At 39.9% G+C, this 19,570-nt stretch overlaps 1 protein-coding gene across 1 annotated transcript in view; it reads left to right on the top strand.

Annotated features, from left to right (window-relative positions):
• Positions 1-9,335, top strand: part of LOC131690723 (sialin) — a 38,203-nt gene extending 28,868 nt beyond the window's left edge. Inside the window, exons 3-6 of the mRNA XM_058976681.1 lie at positions 7,610-7,729; positions 7,947-8,493; positions 8,557-8,690; positions 8,759-9,335. Coding sequence (XP_058832664.1) covers positions 7,610-7,729; positions 7,947-8,493; positions 8,557-8,690; positions 8,759-9,223 — 1,266 coding nt within the window. The 3' untranslated portion in view covers positions 9,224-9,335. The remainder of the gene's footprint in view (positions 1-7,609; positions 7,730-7,946; positions 8,494-8,556; positions 8,691-8,758) is intronic.
• Positions 9,336-19,570: the final 10,235 nt, after the last annotated feature.

The following is a 19,570-nucleotide window of genomic DNA, read 5'->3' as shown; positions in this document are numbered from 1 at the left end:
GATTTTGTTATTAGCATTTTTAAAATGGGGAAGATTAAGCAAACCAGTACAATTATCTCACATCTAATAAATTCGCAGAAATACAATTTTTTACAATAGTTCAATCTATCAACTGCGAATATTATAACAGATAATCATAAAATTCGAGAAATTGTTGAGGATTCTTCGGTGTGACGAATTTTAGAATACTTCATGTTTTCCTTTCTAAATTTTATTTAGTTTTAAGGAGGAATTTATTCAATATTTTTAAATCAAAGTTTTTAGCTATTTCAAGCACTATCTAAAACACATATTTAAATTGTAACAGCAAACAATAATACCAGCTGGGATGTGTATTTATTCAGAGATTTCTAGGCCATTTTGAAATATTGATATTTAGCTTTATGCAGTATACTCACAAATATTAATCTTTCAACAATTTGAACAGGTCGCATTATTCCTTTTTTAAGTTTCTTCAAAATGAATCAAGTATCTTGTTTATTACGAAAATTTGTTAGTTCGATGTTTTTTAAGACGAACGAAGCACCATCGAATACAACGGAAATATTAGTACATATGCGCATTCAAAGTAATTGTCAGTTCATTGTAAATGTCAAACTGTCTTAGGCGGAATGAAAAGATACAACAATCTCAAACTTAAACATTTTTATGCGGGGGTTGAAATAAAAAAATTACAATGCTTTGGTAATTCGGAGAACGCACAAAATCAGATACCCACAAACTGGACAAGTTTCGGTTGTTTATGAAAAACCCGCATAAATTTGAAAAATCGGACTGAAGATCCTACAAAATTCATAACAGTATTGTGGAAATCAGTATATATGAAACAGTTTTTCCGTTATCCGTTCTGAAAATTCGTTTTCGCAATATGCACAATTAATTAAAAGAAAATTATATATAGAATCATTTGACTAAACCATAACACATAGTTTAAAAATGCTTTTTTATTTGAATCCGCGTTTCTTTATTTCATCTGGAGTGCTTGATACTTCCTACATCTTCTTTAAAATAAGCTTTATATGAAAATTATATTCTTTAGAATAGCTTGTTGATAACATTGCGATTCCAAAACTTTTTGAATAAAGGCTTCAACATTGAAATCATAAGCCACATATTCGAAATTGCGTGTCAGACGAGTGTCTAAATACCTTATTTTCAAGTTTTCCGACCTCTTGCATCTAAAACTTATCTATTCTCAAAATCGTGGAACTCTGAATATCCTTATAGAAAACGCAAATATAAGGAAATCAATAAAAACTTAGAAAATTTGCTTTAAAAGTTGAATAAATACGCATAAAAAGAGACTTCAGCGTATTAGCAAATAGATGGTCATTTGTGTAATATAACAATCATTAACAGTTGATTGATTGATTTGTTTATTGGGGCTTTAACCAACTGGTCATTTGCCCGCTTTACAGTTTACAGTTAGCGTTCAAAGATAATTGTGAAAGAATATGTAATATATTAAAACATCATCGTTACATGCGTACATTAAAAACATATTAGCAGTTCAATGATATCACCAGAAGATATAATCTTGATATAAGTTTGCTTGCCTTGCTGATTGGGATATCACAAAAATAACACAGTGAGTAATAAATATCAACATGACATATAAATTTGATAGCTTTCTGTTATGTCGTTCTGATCGGGAAGCGTGTCGAATGACAGGTGTATTCAGGTACAAACGTTTCACTGGTATGGGTTACTAATTTTTAATCCACAAAGTCTCTCAGATGGTTTCAAAATTAATTTAGAGCCTTTATATATACAGTTTATTAATGTTCGTGTTATATTAATACCAGTTTTCATGCTATACTTTGAAAAATTAATGAAACTGGCTTAACATTGCCGCGGACTGACCTCATGAAATTTTCGTATAAATTTGGAGCTGGATATGTGAATAGTTCAACTCACGGTTTATTACACTTGAATAAATTCCATTTCATTTGCAGGTGTTTTGGTTGGAATTGGTTTTGAAATTAATTGGTTGGGTACCAATTGCGCACTAAAATGATGAAATATAGAACAACAGCGGTCAAGGTTTCGAACAAAATTTTTCACCAAGATACATTCGTACATTATTGTGGTATGAAAAATCCATGTTGAAAAAGACTAAGCTTGCTGCTTTCGAGCTTGCACAGGAAACTTCTTTATAAAATATAAATGGTTAAAAAAAATTATCGTGCTAAAAAACTAATTTGAATGCCATCCTAGCCACATTATAACATCACCCTAGCCATTTACATCACAAAATGGTGCTTATCTCGCTTCCAACATTACTTATGATACAACAGCTTAAGAATAAACTGTTTTACCTTGTCAAATATACCTTCTATTCTATATTGCACCGGTACGTCACTTTGGTAAACATTGGCGTCGACGTCACTTTGTTTTTCTCGTTTTAAATGGCCATTTTGCATAATTTTTTAAAGTCAATTACACTGAAAGACGTGGATTTTTGTGGAGAACTCATAAATATTAAAAAAATGAAATTTGACCAAAGTGACGCTTACGTCGCTTTTGCATACGAGGGCAGAGAGGAGTACTATAAGCTAACAACTTAACAATATTTTTTCATTTTATCCAATAATTTTTTCTCTCGTTTTCCTAAACTTTCAACGTTGAATGTATTCAACATAGTGATTTTAAAACGCAAACAATGTATTTGTATGAGTTATGGGAACGTTATGAAGAGGTTTTCATAGTAGTGACAACATAAAATCGTGTTTTGAATATTCTATAGCGACGTTCCCGTAACCCACCAATAGAACAGGGTTAAGGAGCACCAGTAAAACTATTATTCTATCGTGATAAAGATACGAAATATAGCTTAAAACAATTGGAAAACCGATCCAAGCCTTAAAGAGGCCGTTTCCGCTACGTCAAATCGAAATAAAACAACGGTTGTTTCAAAAACGGCAAAAGCCACTTTTAGGAGGCACTCAGTTCTGTAAATCTCACCATTCACTGTGCTTTTGGTCACTACGTGCACATGGCGGAATCAGGTCTGATGTCTTGACGACATCTTCAACGTGGCCGACAGCCGAATCCTCAATAGCATTTATCTAGATAGCCTCGGCAACATCTGTACTCTTGTAAATATTTGGATCGAATGGCACGATATCCGTTGCAAAAAAAACAGACTTGATTATATTGGGTGTCAATGCTAGATCAAGCGTTTTGCATATCAAACGAGTAAGATGACGTATCTCCCGGGCGCGTATGACGCAAATGAGAACGAGAATTAATTAATTAAATGAGGAATTCCACGAGAAACCGACCGACCGCCAAATATGACCATCGTCGATTCGAACGAAACTTTGCAGTTGTGCACGATTTATGAATCTCCATGATTTTCTCTGCCAATTGCAATATTTTGATACAAATGCGATTTGTCAAAAGGGCGTAAACGTTTCTACGTGCATTTTTTTCATTTTTTTTTGTTCAGTTACTATATTTTATACAGCAAAACTATCTGAGAACGAGTTACAGGAAATGAATACTTCTGCATGAAAAAAATACACACTGAAAAAATGTTGTATCGTTTTTCACAAAAACAAATATTCAACGAATTGTCAACAAAAATCTAAAGAGAAAAGAAATATTTTGAATGTGATTGCACCATGAAAAACCCGGCAGTAAATTTTTTTCCAGCTATAACTTTGGACATGTTTTAAAATCTCATACTAATTGACATACAAAACTGTAATTTTATTACAAAGCAATCGATTTACGCACTAAGCTATGCCCGTCCCCTTATGGGGCTTTTGAAAAATCTATTGTTGGTGATGAAGAAATGCGAGTAACGTATGAGAAGGTCGTAATAAAATAAAATAATTATGTTGTTAAAACAAAATTTAAAATATCTCGAGAACTACTACATTTCATAAAAAACATGTTGGGAGCATTTTGATTTGAAATTGCGTTTAGTATCATATTCAAAAGGAGAATTGTATTTTTGACTGCAAATAGTATGAATTATCAAAATATGTCAAAAGTTCTTAGGAAAACTTTTTTATTGAAAGCTCTTCTATGATCCAAACAAACCGTAAAAACTTCTTTTATATCTTAAAACAATGAACATTAGATTGTTGACAATTTAAACTTTTTAAAAATTGCATAATCACGAATTAATTGCTTCTATATATTCATTAATTCAATGTCGTAGTTTTTTTCGGTAGGTTTGGACCCCTCCTTCCCTTTCGTAGCATTTTGTCACAGAATTCAAATCTATTCCTTTTAAATAACGTAGCTACTACCAACCTCCCCGTGCAAAGTGGCCGGAGATTATAACAATATAAATATGTGTCACAATTCTTTCAAATGCATGTCCCTACAAAATATTTGACGGCTTTTATCAACATTACCAAATTGCTTTCTGACCTTACACTCCTCCTCGTTCCATTTCATCACAAATTTAGTATGCCCCTCCCCCCCTATCACCCTAAATGATACGTCATTTATGCATGGTCCCTTTCTGATCTAAATTATTAAAGGCAATTTGTTACTTTTGATTAATTGGTTATAGTTCACCTTTGCTCTAGCACATCCATTCAAAATCATAAAATTGGTATTTTCCAAGAAATTAGGGGTAGGACAGGATATTTCCGGAGTGTTGACGTAGACAATTATTTTGGGTACAAGTTTTCTACATAACGTTAAAAATCCTAACTAAAACATGCTACTTTTACTGGTCATTCGTTAAATTAAATTTTCGAATTACTGATCTAGTTAGCATCGGCAGAAATTTACCGAAAACTATGTAGAGGAGAGAGGGTAACAGTGGATCAGAAAGAAATATGAAACATTCGCAATAAAATCATACTGCACGATCAGAATCGTCTCATTCACTCATATTTCACTATTTCTGACGAATTTCGCGCCAACTCGAACAAATGTTGGCAGCACCCCCTCAGATTATTCTGTACATGAGAACTTTGTCACAAAAAGCCACTTTGCATACGTCTGTCTTTTGAAAAGGGTCAAACTTTTTTTAACAATTTTTTTCAAATAGCTAAAAATAACAAATCCTACAAAAAAATGTTGTAGGAGTGATTTTCACAAAATTAGTTAAATTTAAAAAAAATATTGAAAAAATTCTTTTTCGAAAAAATCGCTTTCAAAAAATTTAAGTCGATTTACAAAAAAACCACCTTTGATTTGGATGAAATTTTGTTCTAAGATAGGTAATTATGTTCCCTACCTACCGTCAAAAATTAAAGTTGGGCACTTTTAAGGAAAAAAAAGTTATTTGAAAAAAAAACTTTTCCGTGTCCAAACTGAATTTTTTTTCATCGTATTTTTACCGAAAACTGAACTAATGAAAGTCATAATCATCTCAGAATCCAATTTCCCAACTGATAGTTGCTTGATACCTGCAAAAAGTATCAGTAATGAATTTGGTATAGACTGGACTGGAACGAGGCCGAAGGGATTCGTTTAACGGATATCTGGTACCAGAATACTTAGCGCACGACCAGACAACATGTTTAATATCGCGATAACCGCCACCACAAGTGCAGAGACCGCTCTCCACGATCTCAATACGTCGGAGATGGGCCTTCTACGAATATTGATTGTACATGACCCGAGATATGACCCGAATGAAGTCATGATCCTCATGCATTCTCTTGGACCAAGGTTTTTTGATACCTTTGGAATTTTTAAACTTTCATCGCTCCACGAAATTTGCCAAATTTCGAGTTTCTTCTGAGAAGAAATATTTAGAAACTCGTTGAAGCTGCGTGATCTTTCATAAATATCACCTTCTAATGCCTAAATGTCCACGCTCTCATTATCATTCTAATCCAAGTGTCCACCTTCTCATTACTCGGAATGGAGCACTGCGAAAGAATTCAAACTAAGGTAATCTGCTATGATTTTTTAGAAAAAGTACTCGAAAACTTCCATGTTTTCCCCAAGAGATACAGAGCGCTTTTCATGCTCCATCAAATGGAGAGCCTTCTGTAACTGTATCGATGTGGGCATGGTCGTTGGTAGGTAAATATAAAACTATCAATTTTGTGGGGAGAATTTGGGCAGCACAGCCGCTTGTATGATTGCACTCAACACTATTGTCGTAATAATTAGCATAAAAGCGATGTATAGCTGTCATCATATGACGAACGTTCCGTGTATTCCAATCACATGATGAATCGAATACACAACGTAGGCCCTAGCCACCAAACAAAACATCTCTGATTATCTGTCCGTTAATCCGTTGACGGACCGGTGCCAATAATCGCGTTTTTCAGCTTTCATCAAGTTTTTCATTTGCATTTGTAGCGTCGTGTATATTGGGAAAAAAAATCAGGCGATCCGACGTTCAAAAGTCCCTTTCGCGTATAATTCTAAGCAATCTCTGCCCACCACAAAGATTGTTCACGGTGGTTCGCGTCGGGTACTTGTTTCGTCTGACCTCTCATCGTAGAGCAAAAGCATTGAGTAAAACCTGGGGGAAGATGTAGGGACTGAAACATATGGACACTTGGGGTTTTGATATACCATGTCGAAATTCCTGCGAGTTTCTAAGATTAGCGAGACCAGGAACCACTTACTTCGGTTTTATAACAGCACCCTTCAAAGGACACTCAGGGGTTCTTGAAGGAGCGAACCCTATACTTCGCAATCGCCTCTACGCCATCAATCTCTACTTCCCAGGCGGGTACATAGACAGGATACTTCTTCGTACACGGCCAAGTGGAATTTAGTTAAATCTCGCATATATCGATGATGTTAAATGGGTTATCTTTGCCCTCATTCAAGTTTGTTATGAATATATACCAAATTCGTTACTGATACTTTTATCAGGCACCTAGTAGTTCAGAAATTGGTTTCATTGGTTTAGTTTTCGATAAAAACACACTGAAAGAACGAATTCAGTTTGGACAAGGAATTTTTTTATTAATATAACTTTTTTCCTGCCCAAGTTGAATTTTTGACGGTAGGTAGGGAACATAATTACCTATCATAGAACAAAATTTCATCCAAATCAAAGATGGTTTTTTTTTGTAAATCGACATTAAATTTTTTAAAGCGATTTTTTCAATAATTTTTTTTCAAAAATTTAACTAATTTTATGAAAATCACTCCTTCAACATTTTTTTGTAGGATTTGTCTTTTTTAGACTATAGCCGTTTGAATTAAATTGGTATAAAAAAAGTTTGACCCTTTTCAAAAGACAGTCTAGATCATTTTTGGAAAACCAAATTATGCAAAGTGGCTTTTTGTGACAAAGTTCTCATGTATAGAAAGTTTCATTAAAATCTGAAAAAATAGTGCGATTTTGTAGGTTACAGCGCCCGAGAATGTTATCTTCTTTTTGGCGGACAAAACCCGAAGTTGATTGGTTGAGTGGTTCAAAAACGAGAATGACCGCAGGTTCAAAAATCTTGTTCCGAGAAACCCGCCATATTGGACACCTTACGCTCGAAAATTTGTATTTTATAGATGAAACCTTAATAAACATTTTGCAGAATAGCGTGCATGTCTAAGTCAATTTACTGCTCAAAAAAAAAAAATTAAACATTAGGTACTTTTTGTCACAATTATATAAGAGGACCCCCTTAATATTAAAACTATCTGAAAAACGATTACTTTATTGCAGGAACAATACTTCGACTGGAGCTCACAGATGCAGGGATACGTGCTAAGTTCTTTCTTCTATGGCTATATTCTCACCCCCTTCCTTGGCGGATTCATATCCAATCGATTCGGCGGAAACTATGTAAGATATTTCCTTTATTTTCAACTTATAGGTTTGTTTTGTAGGAAATAGTTTTAAGTACACGCAGATCACTGATGCGTATTATCGATACTAACACGTGTTAGCAAATACTTATTAGCAGAATTAGTAGCAAAAATAAACATCATCATGTAGCGAAAATCACATCCAATTAAATTGTTTCTTCCATTTCTTTATTTGTTTATTTCTTTGCAATCAGGTTTTCGGTGTAGGAATTGGAGCGACGGCCGTTTTAACACTTTTAACGCCTCTTGCAGCGAAGGCAGGTGTGGGAATGCTAATTGCCGTGCGCATTATCGAGGGTATCTTCGAAGGTGTCACCTTCCCCTGTATTCACGCCGTCTGGTCTAGGTGGGCTCCACCTGGTGAACGGTCCCGGATGGCGTCGATTGCGTTCGCTGGGAACTACGCCGGAACCGTGGTGTCGATGCCACTGAGTGGTGTATTTGCCAATGCTTTCGGATGGGAAAGCGTTTTCTACATTTTCGGCGCAGTTGGATGCGTTTGGGTCCTAGCGTGGACCTTCATGATAAGAACATCCCCCGATGTGGATCCTTGGATTAAGCCAAAGGAGAAGGAATTTATTCTTGCGAGTCTGGGCCGGACCGAAGGAGCTAAGGATAAGGTTAAGCATCCCTGGAAAGGAATTATTACATCGTTGGCTGTTTGGGCTTTGATAGCTTCGCATTTCTCCGAGAATTGGGGATTCTATACGCTGCTGACGCAGCTGCCAACCTTCTTGAAGGGTGAGTATTAGAATAATGCTGGCATTGGAAACTGAATCAAATTACCATTTTCCCCATCCACAGACACCATGCACTTTGAACTAGAGAAAACTGGATTTGTTTCTGCCATTCCCTACCTGGTCATGGGAATCTTATTATTTGTGGCCGGATACTTAGCCGATACTTGTCAGCTTAAAGGTTGGCTCACAACGACTCAGGTATTGTTCTGTCTTTGATCGATCTGCTCTTGAATTCATCTTATTTTAATGGCTATGTTCGAATTCAGGTCCGTCGGTACTTTAACTGCGGCGCGTTCCTAGGCCAGACAGTGTTCATGATCATTGGAGCTATGATCCTACAGCCGGGTCCCACGATCACGTGCATTACAATCGCCGTCGGATTGGGCGCTTTCGCCTGGTCTGGTTTCGCTGTCAACCATCTGGATCTTTCGCCGAAAAGCGCCGGCGTTATGATGGGTATCTCGAACACTTTTGCGACTGTGCCGGGTATTGTCAGTCCGATCATAACCGGACACATTACTTCGAACAAAACGGACGATGAGTGGCGGGTGGTGTTCTATATTGCTGCTGGCATATACCTGGTCGGATGTATCATCTACTGGTTCTGGGCCTCGGGAGAATTGCAACCGTGGTCGATTGAGGCACAGGAGAAGTTGGCCAAGGAAGCGAACGGCCGGATAAGCGGCGATGGTGGTTATGTTAATAAAATTAAAATTGAAGACGAAAAGTGATTGATGTGTCATATTTGATAGATGTGTAGGTTCGAAACTAACGTAATACGTTCATGTTTAATATGAATGTTCAGTATAGATGTCTTGATAAGTATTTAGTAAAATGTTATCCGTTCAAGTGTAGATTGATTAGTTTTTTGAAAGAAAATTCCTCGAAATGTTCAACGCAACATCTTATGCTAAGTTGTACGCAAGATAATATTTTGTTGGAGGGTTGCCTAAGAAAAGGCGCAATCAGCTTATTTGCTATAAAAAGCAATGCTACCAAAAAGTACAAACGAAATCAAACCCATGAAAGTAACACCCAGTTTTTCACACCACTTTGGGCGTTATACGGTATGTAAAATTTTATATTCAAGCGTGATTGTTGAAAACATCAACAACTAATCAAGTAAACAAACTGTGATTATTATTTATCTGCATTCTACTCCGCAAAGTACTTACTGACCTTCTTTCATTGCAATATTCCATTTCACCGTTGATAAAATTACACTCACACTTAACAACGAATAATTCACTGACAAACAACACATCTATGCAGTTTTGTCATATTGTATCAATTTTAACGAAACTCTCAGTTAGCGTCGACCCGACTATTGTTGACACTCGTCATTTTTCTTGCGAGTTTTGAAGTGTTTTTATTGGTTTTGCATATTTCAATTTAGGTTGTACTGTTGTCGCGTGCAAAATCGATTATTTGTTGATATCCGAAATGAGTTTCGGGTCAGATTTCTTGGAATTTCGAATGCTAATAGAAGCAGCTATGAAGCTCATGGATTCCATTGATTCCAACGGGTAGTTCTTGCCAGTGGAAGTGGAAACAGAAGTGAAAGGTAGTTATAAAACTTTTTTTATATTTTACCTACCATTATTGCATGTTGCAGTGCCGTATGAAAGGGATAATCAGAACATTACTCAATCGATTTTATTGGCATTTCAAACAATTCGTTAGTTATTCCAGAAAAAGTTGTGTTGAATAATGAAGCTATGTGTTCTTCTTTTGCGAATGTATTATTTAAAAGAGTTGTCACCGCCACGCCAATTCTGCTTAACTTATCAAAATATGAAACGTTCCTTGCTGGTTCTGATGAACCACTCGATTTGTCAACATTTGCATTGGATATGCGTGTCTCTAAAAAGGAAACATCGGTCGACATTGTTTCTAAGCCATGTTCGAGTTATCTAAAATGCGATATGCTCAAACGCATAATTCTGAAAAACGCAACAAGATAGTAAAGAGTCTGAAGTAAGTTGCATTTACGAGGCAGATGCATCTGATCGTCGAGATGCAGATTGGAATCCTGATGAATGTGATGGTAACCTTGATAAGCTTGATGGAGATTCAACCTGGCTTAATGACTTAACAATATATGAATACTTCGAAAAATAGCAGAATATCAGCGATAGTGATGATTCGGATGACGAAGTGGAAACGGACAGTTGCTAAACGTGCTAGAAGTTCAAACGAAATTTTCTCTTCTGTTAAACATAAACGCATAGAAACCGGCAACTATTCTTTTTGCTTTATTAATATTTATATTTATTACAATATAATGTAAATTCCAGAAGGATCACACCATATTAACGGCACTAAACATGATGCAGATTATAATGATAGTTGCACGGATGAGATTGCAAAGGAAACACTTCCAACCAACGAATCTAAAGGCCAAATAAAGCTGCTGAATATGGCGACGAAAGGAAAAAGGACTCGATTACATGAATTAGAACGGGATACCAAAACCTGCAAGACGGGAGAGATCCGCATGCAAAGGAAAATTACGTTGCGTTGGAAAAAGAGGAAGCCACTCGTGTTATGCTTTTGAAAAACCTCCTGAAATTACGATTATCCGGTCAAAGTCAGGTTTTGTTCAACCATATAATTGTTACTAAGGCCGCCTGTCCCCAAGTATTATATAATTTATAGCTATACTGGTAGTGGCAAGGGTGATTATTTATTGCATTTTTATAGATTATTAGTTCCAGGCGCTTTTATTTCCGTACATACAACTTACTGGGAGTTGGCAGCAAGATCAAAGTATGCAAGCCCATGTATATGGAAAACTTTCAAGTGCATGATCAGAAAACACGGTCCTTAGCGCGAAAGACAGTTGCTGGTGGTGGCATTGCTTGCGAGTTGCGACGATGGGAGAATAAACAACAAGTCACCTCAAACGGTGAGCGATGGGCAAAAGCAATATCCATAATATATCTCAAGTGATCTCAGGTGTGGCAAAAATGCATTTTCTGATACATCAGAAAAAATGTGAGCGGGGCCGGGGGATAACTTTTATTTTTATTTTATTTATTTCTTATCTTCGGTATACACCGTACAGACACTTTTAAAACTATATATTTCTTATTAATAACTCAAATCTATGCTTGGAAATGTTAAAATCCAACACTGAAGAAATTTCGTTAAATCTGCGGCAACATCTTTCCAGTGGATTATTTTGTCCATATGAAGTACGGTGTCTAGGAATCCACAACCGAGTGGGGTTACGAAGAATATGGGGAGGTGCATACAAATTAACGCCCGAGAGAAGATCTGGACTGTCGATATTACCTGACAGCAAGTCGAAAGCAAACACTCTGCAGAAAGATACAGCGAGTCGCCAGAGTCTGCAGACCGAGTAGCATACATCTATCGGCACAAGGATATAACACAACTGGATCATTCCATGGAAGTTTCCTGAGAGCGAATTGCGCAAAACATCTTTGTATACTTTTACTGCATACTCCAGAACACTTCTGATCAAGGTACAGTAGAGTGCTTTTAGTGCGTAGAAATCATCGAAGTCCGCCGTGTTCCGCTTTAGGAAGCCCAGCATTCCGAAGCCCTTAGCAGTTGTCGCGGTGATATGGTAGGAAAAGCTCAACTTCCTATCGAAGAGCACTCCCATGTCACGGATCGAGTCGACGCTTTCAATACAGATATCTTCTTGAAGCACTACGGCGTCAAGTGCCGAAGCGGTAGTTTCGGAAATTTTGAGATCATCCGCGTATAGCAATTTCCCAGACTTGATCCGACTACAGATATCGTTAACAAACGAAATAAAAATAAGCGGGCCCAGATGACTGCCTTGCGAGACACCTGTGGGTGTTCTGAATGTGCTTGAGCACGTGTTTTTATACTCACGAATGCCGAGCGATCGGAAAGATAAGACTGCAACCAGTTCGTCAGCCAGGTGGGAAATCCTAATCGCTTTTATTTCAGGATTGCGATGTTGTGCGGTACTTTGTTGAAAGCTTTTGAAAAATCGATATAAATTGCGTCCACCTGATGACGCTTCTCGACGGCGGGAAATAACTTAGAAGTGTAAGCTATCAGGTTAGAAGTTGTCGATCGTTTCGTGACAAACCCGTGTTGATACTCCGAGATAATATGGGATGCAGCTGCATACGTGCCGTTGTAGACCAGGTGGACGCTATCAACTCAGTGATAAAGACTGCCGAGATAGCGATCCAACGGAAAAGGCGAGGCATTCGATACTGTGCGTTAGTGACACTTGACGTGAAGAACGCATTCAACAGCGCAAGCTGGGATGCCATCGCGCTCTCGTTACACCGGCTTACCCTACCGGTGCGTCTGTACCGGATCCTGGAAAGCTACTTCCAGAACCGCGTACTGCTATACGAGACCGATGCCGGTCAAAAAAGGATTCCGATTACAGCCGGAGTCCCGCAGGACTCGATCCTAGGCCCGGTGCTATGGAACCTCATGTATGACGGGGTTCTGAGACTGTAGTTCCCTCCTGGGGTCAAGATAGTCGGCTTTGCCGACGACGCAACCTTAGAGGTCGCTCAACATAAGACATAAGGTAGAGGTATCATCAACAACCGCAAGTCGGCACAACATGCAGTTATCCATGTGGTAGAAGTCGTGATCACCTCACAGCGAAGTCTGAAGTCTCGGAGTCATTATACACGACAAGCTGACCTTCGGCAGCCACGTCGACTATACGTGCAAGAGAGCGTCGACTGCTGTTGCGCCACTATCGAGGATGATGTCCAACAGCTCAAAGGTGTGCGCCAGTAGCCGTAGGCTACTGGCAGGCGTTGCCGTATCTATCCTCAGGTACGGCGGCCCGTCATGGTCAAGAGCACTGAGGGTAACCAGTTACCTACAGAAACTGGAGAGCACCTACCGCGTGATGTGCCTCAGAGTGATATCTGCCTACCGCACGGTATCACACGATGCATCCGGCGTGGTAGCGAGCATGATGCCAGTCGGGCATGTCATCCGGGAAAATCAAGAGTGCTTTGAGCTACGTGGAAATAGAGGAGCCCACGAGCGCACCAGGGTGACCTCGGTCGCCAGATGGCAGCATGAGTGGGATAACTCCTCGAAAGGTAGGTGGCTTTTCTAGAACTTTGGAGAGACAGTTTAATAATGAGATACCAATTTTTGACGTTGTGAATATTTTCAGCTTCATGGATGGGAACGATTGCAGCTTTTTTCCAGAGCGATCAGCGAGAGAGCGATTGAAAATGAAGCACACTGGAAGAGACGGCATGTAGGCACAGCATTTTAAAAAATGGAGCGAGAGATGATCGCGGTCAGGCCCTTTCGACGAATCAACAGTTGTCAGAGCCTTCAAGACGTCAGCTCGACTTACAACGGGACGAGGGAGATTTATGTTGTACGATGGCAATGTTCCCAAATACTCTTCCGAAGGTACGGTATAGTCACTTCCAAACACTCCGCGAAAGAAATCAGCGCACAAATTTACGGCATCAGCTGGAGATTGCGCACTTGCGTTTCCAAGGAAAACGTCAGTGGGAGTATTATCGGATCGTTTTCTGCTACTAATGAATTTCCATAATGTTGCAGGGTGATTATGATTCAAATACTCACGAAAAGGGGAATTCCGGGCAGTTTCGTATTACAGTTCTGTCCGTCGAAGAGTAACTTTGTTTTTGTCTGATTTATGGTGAATTTGAAATCCATCCTCCTGTTGACTCGTTTCAGTGGAACCTTTTGGAGGAACATATCATATACTTAGCCATAAAACAGTGTGACTACTTTGTCAAGCTCATTACAACACATTAAGTCGGTCTAGTAGACAATGGCAATCAGTGCGGAGATTTCGTCAAAGTTGCAACGGTTAAAGTCGAGATCAAGGTTTTCAATCGAATGAAATTAATAATCTTCAGTGTTGGTACGTACATCTAGCCGCAGGACGGTTTGCCGAGGAGATCGACTTTGAGAATAGCAGTCGGAGGTTCAAGCAGCTTTGCGATATCCGTGTTGTTTACGAATGCAAAATCGAGGATCCTCCCGTTCACATTCGTCAGTGAAAAGACCGCATGCAACCATAGACTCCGTCACAGCTATTTCTTGTTCCGAAGAGGCATTAATAACATTTTAGATCGTTGTCGAGCGACCATTGTAGGCGTGGAAGATTATAGTCTCCTAGAACAAGAACAGTGTCGGTGCTGCCAGCACTGTCTAGAATTGTTTGAGCGGCATTAGCGTGCGTACAAATCCAGATCATTATTTGGCAATATATACAGATTGATTTGGGATGGCGATACGCACGGCGATTTGCTCCAAGCGTTCAATTCCTGACAAGCTTAGCTGCGAACCTGCGAGGTTGTTCTTTACCGTTATTTGGATGCCACCGCCTCGGCACAGATGACTGGTTGTTGAGTTGCGGTCGCAGCGGTATTTTACAAAGTTCGACAAGAGTTCAGCGTTTAATATGTCCTTGCACAACCAGGATTGCGTTAGCACAATGACGTCGTAATCGCTAGAAGAAAGCGCTTGAGGGAATTCTTGTGTTTTCGTTCTCATTCCTCTCGCGTTCTGGTAGTAAGCGGAAATAAACTGCTCAGAATGTGCAACAACTTCAGGAACAGGCAATACAGGAAGGAAAGCGCTTGAGGGAATTCTTGTGTTTTCGTTCTCATTCCTCTCGCGTTCTGGTAGTAAGCGGAAATAAACTGCTCAGAATGTGCAACAACTTCAGGAACAGGCAATACAGGAAGTAAAACAGGTTATGTAACTAGTGGGGAGGGGGCGAAGACTTCTCTTCAAACTCACGATAAGCAATGCCAACTGGCCATGTAGACGCCGTCATAGCCTTTTCTTTGAGATCCGTGGGCATGCCAACTTTGTAGGAGACAAAATTCAGCGTTCTAGGATCTCTGCCACGAGGGACCAACTTGACGACAGTGATGTTCGAATTTCCGAGTTTATCCGCAGCTAGCTTGGTGAAATTCCTGACAGGTACAACCAAAACTTTTTATCTTCACGATTCACAGCGATGGATGGTGTCAATGAACCGGCGGCATCAGTACCACGTAGCAGCTTAGAAGGATTGGGGCCTGTATCGTCGTTGTCTCTCTTTCTTTTAGCAGAATTAAAGGAAAATTGCCGTGGTCCAGGAACCGGCGTTTTTGGTATAGAGTCGATCAACGTTTTGAAGTTAGTCCGAATTTCCACATTTAATTCCTCCAATATGTCGTTGGGAATTGTATTTTTAAGCTCCTCGATCACCGTTTGGTTTGCGGTCTCAATGGACACTAATGTGTTACGAAAACGTGCTTTGTCCATGATATTTTTGCAGGTGTTACACACCCAAAATAAGCTAGACTTGGGGGTAAGCGGCATTTTATGATATGCGGTAGTATAAAGGTTACTAGTTGGAGTGCTCAGTAACAGATGGCGGCACTTACACCTCATAACCTGATGGCAGGTATATTTTTGGATACGAAATTCACGTAGGTACAAGATCGAAGGAGCGCAAAAAAGAATTGATCAAAACAAACACTCACAACTTCTCACCTTTCTCGTTCTGGCACACGGAGACCAGGAAGGCGTGCGACAACTGATAGATGTAGATGTTTCTGGCTTGGTGGTTCTTTCGGTTGGCAGAAATAAAACACAGCAGCGGCGAGTATATTTATTTCTACTGAGTGATGAACAATTATGTTGTGAAACAGCTATCGGTGTTTATTAAACTGATAGACGGTATGTGATATTTCTATAGGGGAACCCGGGGCTATTCCGACCTACTTAAGCAAATCGGCCTTTTAGGTGGATAGATGTGAAAAAGTTACCGGTCAAACCTTAGCTACATTTTGGTGCCATTAAAGGTTCATTTACACGACCCAATGGCAGCACTAGGCGACGATTTGCAAACCTCTAAGTTTTTCCATCCTTTTGCAATGTAGGGGTAATTCGGACCTCCCGGACGGGGCAATTCAGACCGTCATTTTGCTTTGATTTTTTTACAATGGAATTATGTTTACCTATGAATTAGTTACAAGAGACACTCCTTAAGAAGCAAAAAAATGCTTTACAAAAACTTAATCTGGTATGTCACAGCTGCCGATTGGCGGCCCAAGTATTTTCTTTGCTGCGTCGTGTGCAATGGTGTGCGCAGCCGCAAGCCGCTGAACGGTGGTTGACGGAATTGGGGGTCCGAATAGCCCCGTACGCTCATATAGCACAAAAGTGGTGAGCGTCTCGAAAATATCTTGTTTGTTTGTTTTCACCCAAACAAAAATCGTTCCATAAAATAGGAGTCTCAAGCTTTCCAAAACACTTACCTTTTATTTTTTCACTTTTATTTGTTGCTTTAAGTCGGTTTAGTTGACAGTGGCAATCAGTGCTGAGATTTCGTCAAAGTTGCAACGGTTAAAGTCGAAATCAAGGTCGTCAATCGAATGAAATGAATCATCTCCAGTGTTGGTACGTACATCTAGCTGCAAGACAAACGGTTTGCGGTAGAGATCGACTTTAAGAACAGCAGTCGGAGGTTCAAGCAGCTCTGCTATATCCGTGTTGTCTACGAATGCAATATCGAGGATCCTCCCGTTAACATTCGTCAGTGAAGAGATCTGGTATAGACCGCCTGCAACCATAGACTCCGTCACAGATATTTCCTGTTCCGAAGAGGCATTAATAGGTAGGTAACATTTTAGATCGTTGCCGCGCGACCATTGTAGGCGTGGAAGATTGTAGTCTCCCAGAACGAGAGCAGTGTCGGTGCTGCCAGCATTGTCTAGAATTGTTTGAACGGCATTAGCGTGCGCAAATCTGAATTACTATTTGGCCTTAGATAAACACAGCTAGTATATACAGATTTATTAGGGAGGGCGATACGCACGGCGATGTGCTCCGAACGTTCAGTTCCTGACAAGCTTAGCTGCGAACCTGCGAGGTTGTTCTTTACCGTTATTAGGACGCCATCGCCTCGGCACAGATGACTGGTTGTTGAGTTGCGGTCACAGCGTTATTTTACGTAGTTCGACGAGAGTTCAGCGTTTAATATGTCCTCGCGCAGCCAGGTTTCCGTTAGGACAATGACGTCGTAATCGCTAGATGGAATTCTTGTGTTTTCGTTCTCATTCCTCTCATGTTCTGGTAGTAAGCGGAAAGAGACTTGTCAGAATGTGCAACAACTTCGTGAACAGGCAATATAGGAAGTAAAATAGGCTATGCAACTATTGGGGAGGGGGCGAAGAGCAGTGGAGGTCTGGAGCGTTTCTGAGTCGGGCGCATTCGGTTTTCAAAAAACCTTTCTGGAATCCGACTTCTCTTTGAACTCACGATAGGCAAACCCAACTGGCCATGTAGACGCCGTCATAGCCTTATCTTTGAGATCCGTGGGCATGCCAACTTTGTAGGAGACAAAACTCAGCGTTCTAGGATCTCTGCCACGAGGGACCAACTTGACGACAGTGATGTCCGAATTTCCGAGTTTATCCGCCGCTAGCTTGGTGACACTTTCATCGGAAACATCGGGCGAAACTCCTGACAGACACAACCAAAACTTTTTAGCTTCACGATTCACAGCGATGGATGATATCAATGAACTGGCGGCATCAGTACCACGTAGCAGTTTAGAACGATTGGGGCCTGTATCGTCGTTGTCTCTCTTTCTTTTAGCAGAATTAAAGGAAAATTGCCGTGGTTCAGGAACCGGCGCTTTTGATACAGCGTCGATCAACGTTTTGAAGTTAGTCCGAATTTCCACATTCAATTCCTCCAATATGTCGTTGGGAATTTTATTTTTAAACTCCTCGATCACCGTTTGGATTGCGGACCCAATGGACACTAATGTGTTACGAAAACGTGCTTTGTCCATGATATTTTTGCAGGTGTTACACACCCAAAATAAGTTAGATTTGGGGGCAAGCGCCATTTCAGGGCCGGCAGAAAGCGTGGGTAGTATGGGTAGTACTACCCACTCGAAAATAACCGAGTGGGTAATTACCCACACGAAATTTTGAACCATTTTAAAAAATATAGATGTGCAACGCATGTATCTCGCACTACACACATTTGAAAACATCGATGTACCATAATTCCATTTGCATAAACGAACGTGACTTAATGTAAATGTAATGTAAGCGTGTGCATTGCGAAAAGGGAAAAAATCATTACTAATGGACCCCTCACCCTATGCTTTCTACCCACTCGGGCGTAAAGTGTTTCGCCGCCCCTGCGCCATTTTATGATATGCGGAAGTGTAAAGGTTACTAGTTGGAGTGCTCAGTAACAGATGGCGGCACTTACACCTCATAAGCTGATGGCAGGTATATTTTTGGATACGAAATTCACGTAGGTACAAGATCGAAGGAGCGCAAAAAAGAACTTCTCACCTTTCTCGTTCTGGCACACGGAGACCAGGAAGGCGTGCGACAACTGATAGATGTAGATGTTTATGGCTTGGTGGCTCTTTCGGTTGGCAGAAATAAAACACAGCAGCGGCGAGTATGTTTATTTCTACTGAGTGATGAACAATTATGTTGTGAAACAGCTATCGGTGCTTACTAAACTGATAGACGGTATGTGATATTTCTATAGGGGAACCCGAGGCTATTCGGGCCTACTTAAGCAAATCGCCCTTTTAGGTGGATAGATGTGAAAAAAGTTACCGGTCAAAACCTCAGCTACATTTTGGTGCCATAAAAGGTTCATTTACACCACTCAATGGCAGCGCTAGGCGACGATTTGCAAACCTCTAAGTTTTTCCATCCTTTTAGGGGTAATGTAGGGGTAATTCGGGCTTCCCTACGGGGAAATTCAGACCGTCATTTTTCTTTAATTTTTTACAATGGTATTATGTTTACCTATGAATTAGTTACAAGAGACACTCCTTAAGAAGCAAAAAAATGCTTTATAAAAACTTAATCTGGTATGTCACAGCTGCCGATTGGCGACCCAAGTATTTTCTTTGCTGTGTCGTGTGCAATGGTGTGCGCAGCCGCAAGCCGCTGAACGGTGGTTGACGGAATTGGGGGTCCGAATAGCCCCGTACGCTCGTATAGCACAATAGTGGTGAGCGTCTCGAAAATATCTCTGTTTTCACCCAAACAAAAATCATTCCATAA

This window comes from Topomyia yanbarensis, chromosome 3 (assembly GCF_030247195.1).
Source record: "Topomyia yanbarensis strain Yona2022 chromosome 3, ASM3024719v1, whole genome shotgun sequence".
Taxonomy (NCBI): domain Eukaryota; kingdom Metazoa; phylum Arthropoda; class Insecta; order Diptera; family Culicidae; genus Topomyia; species Topomyia yanbarensis.
The sequence above is the reverse complement of the archived record's forward strand: the minus strand, read 5'-3'. Positions and strand labels throughout refer to the sequence as shown.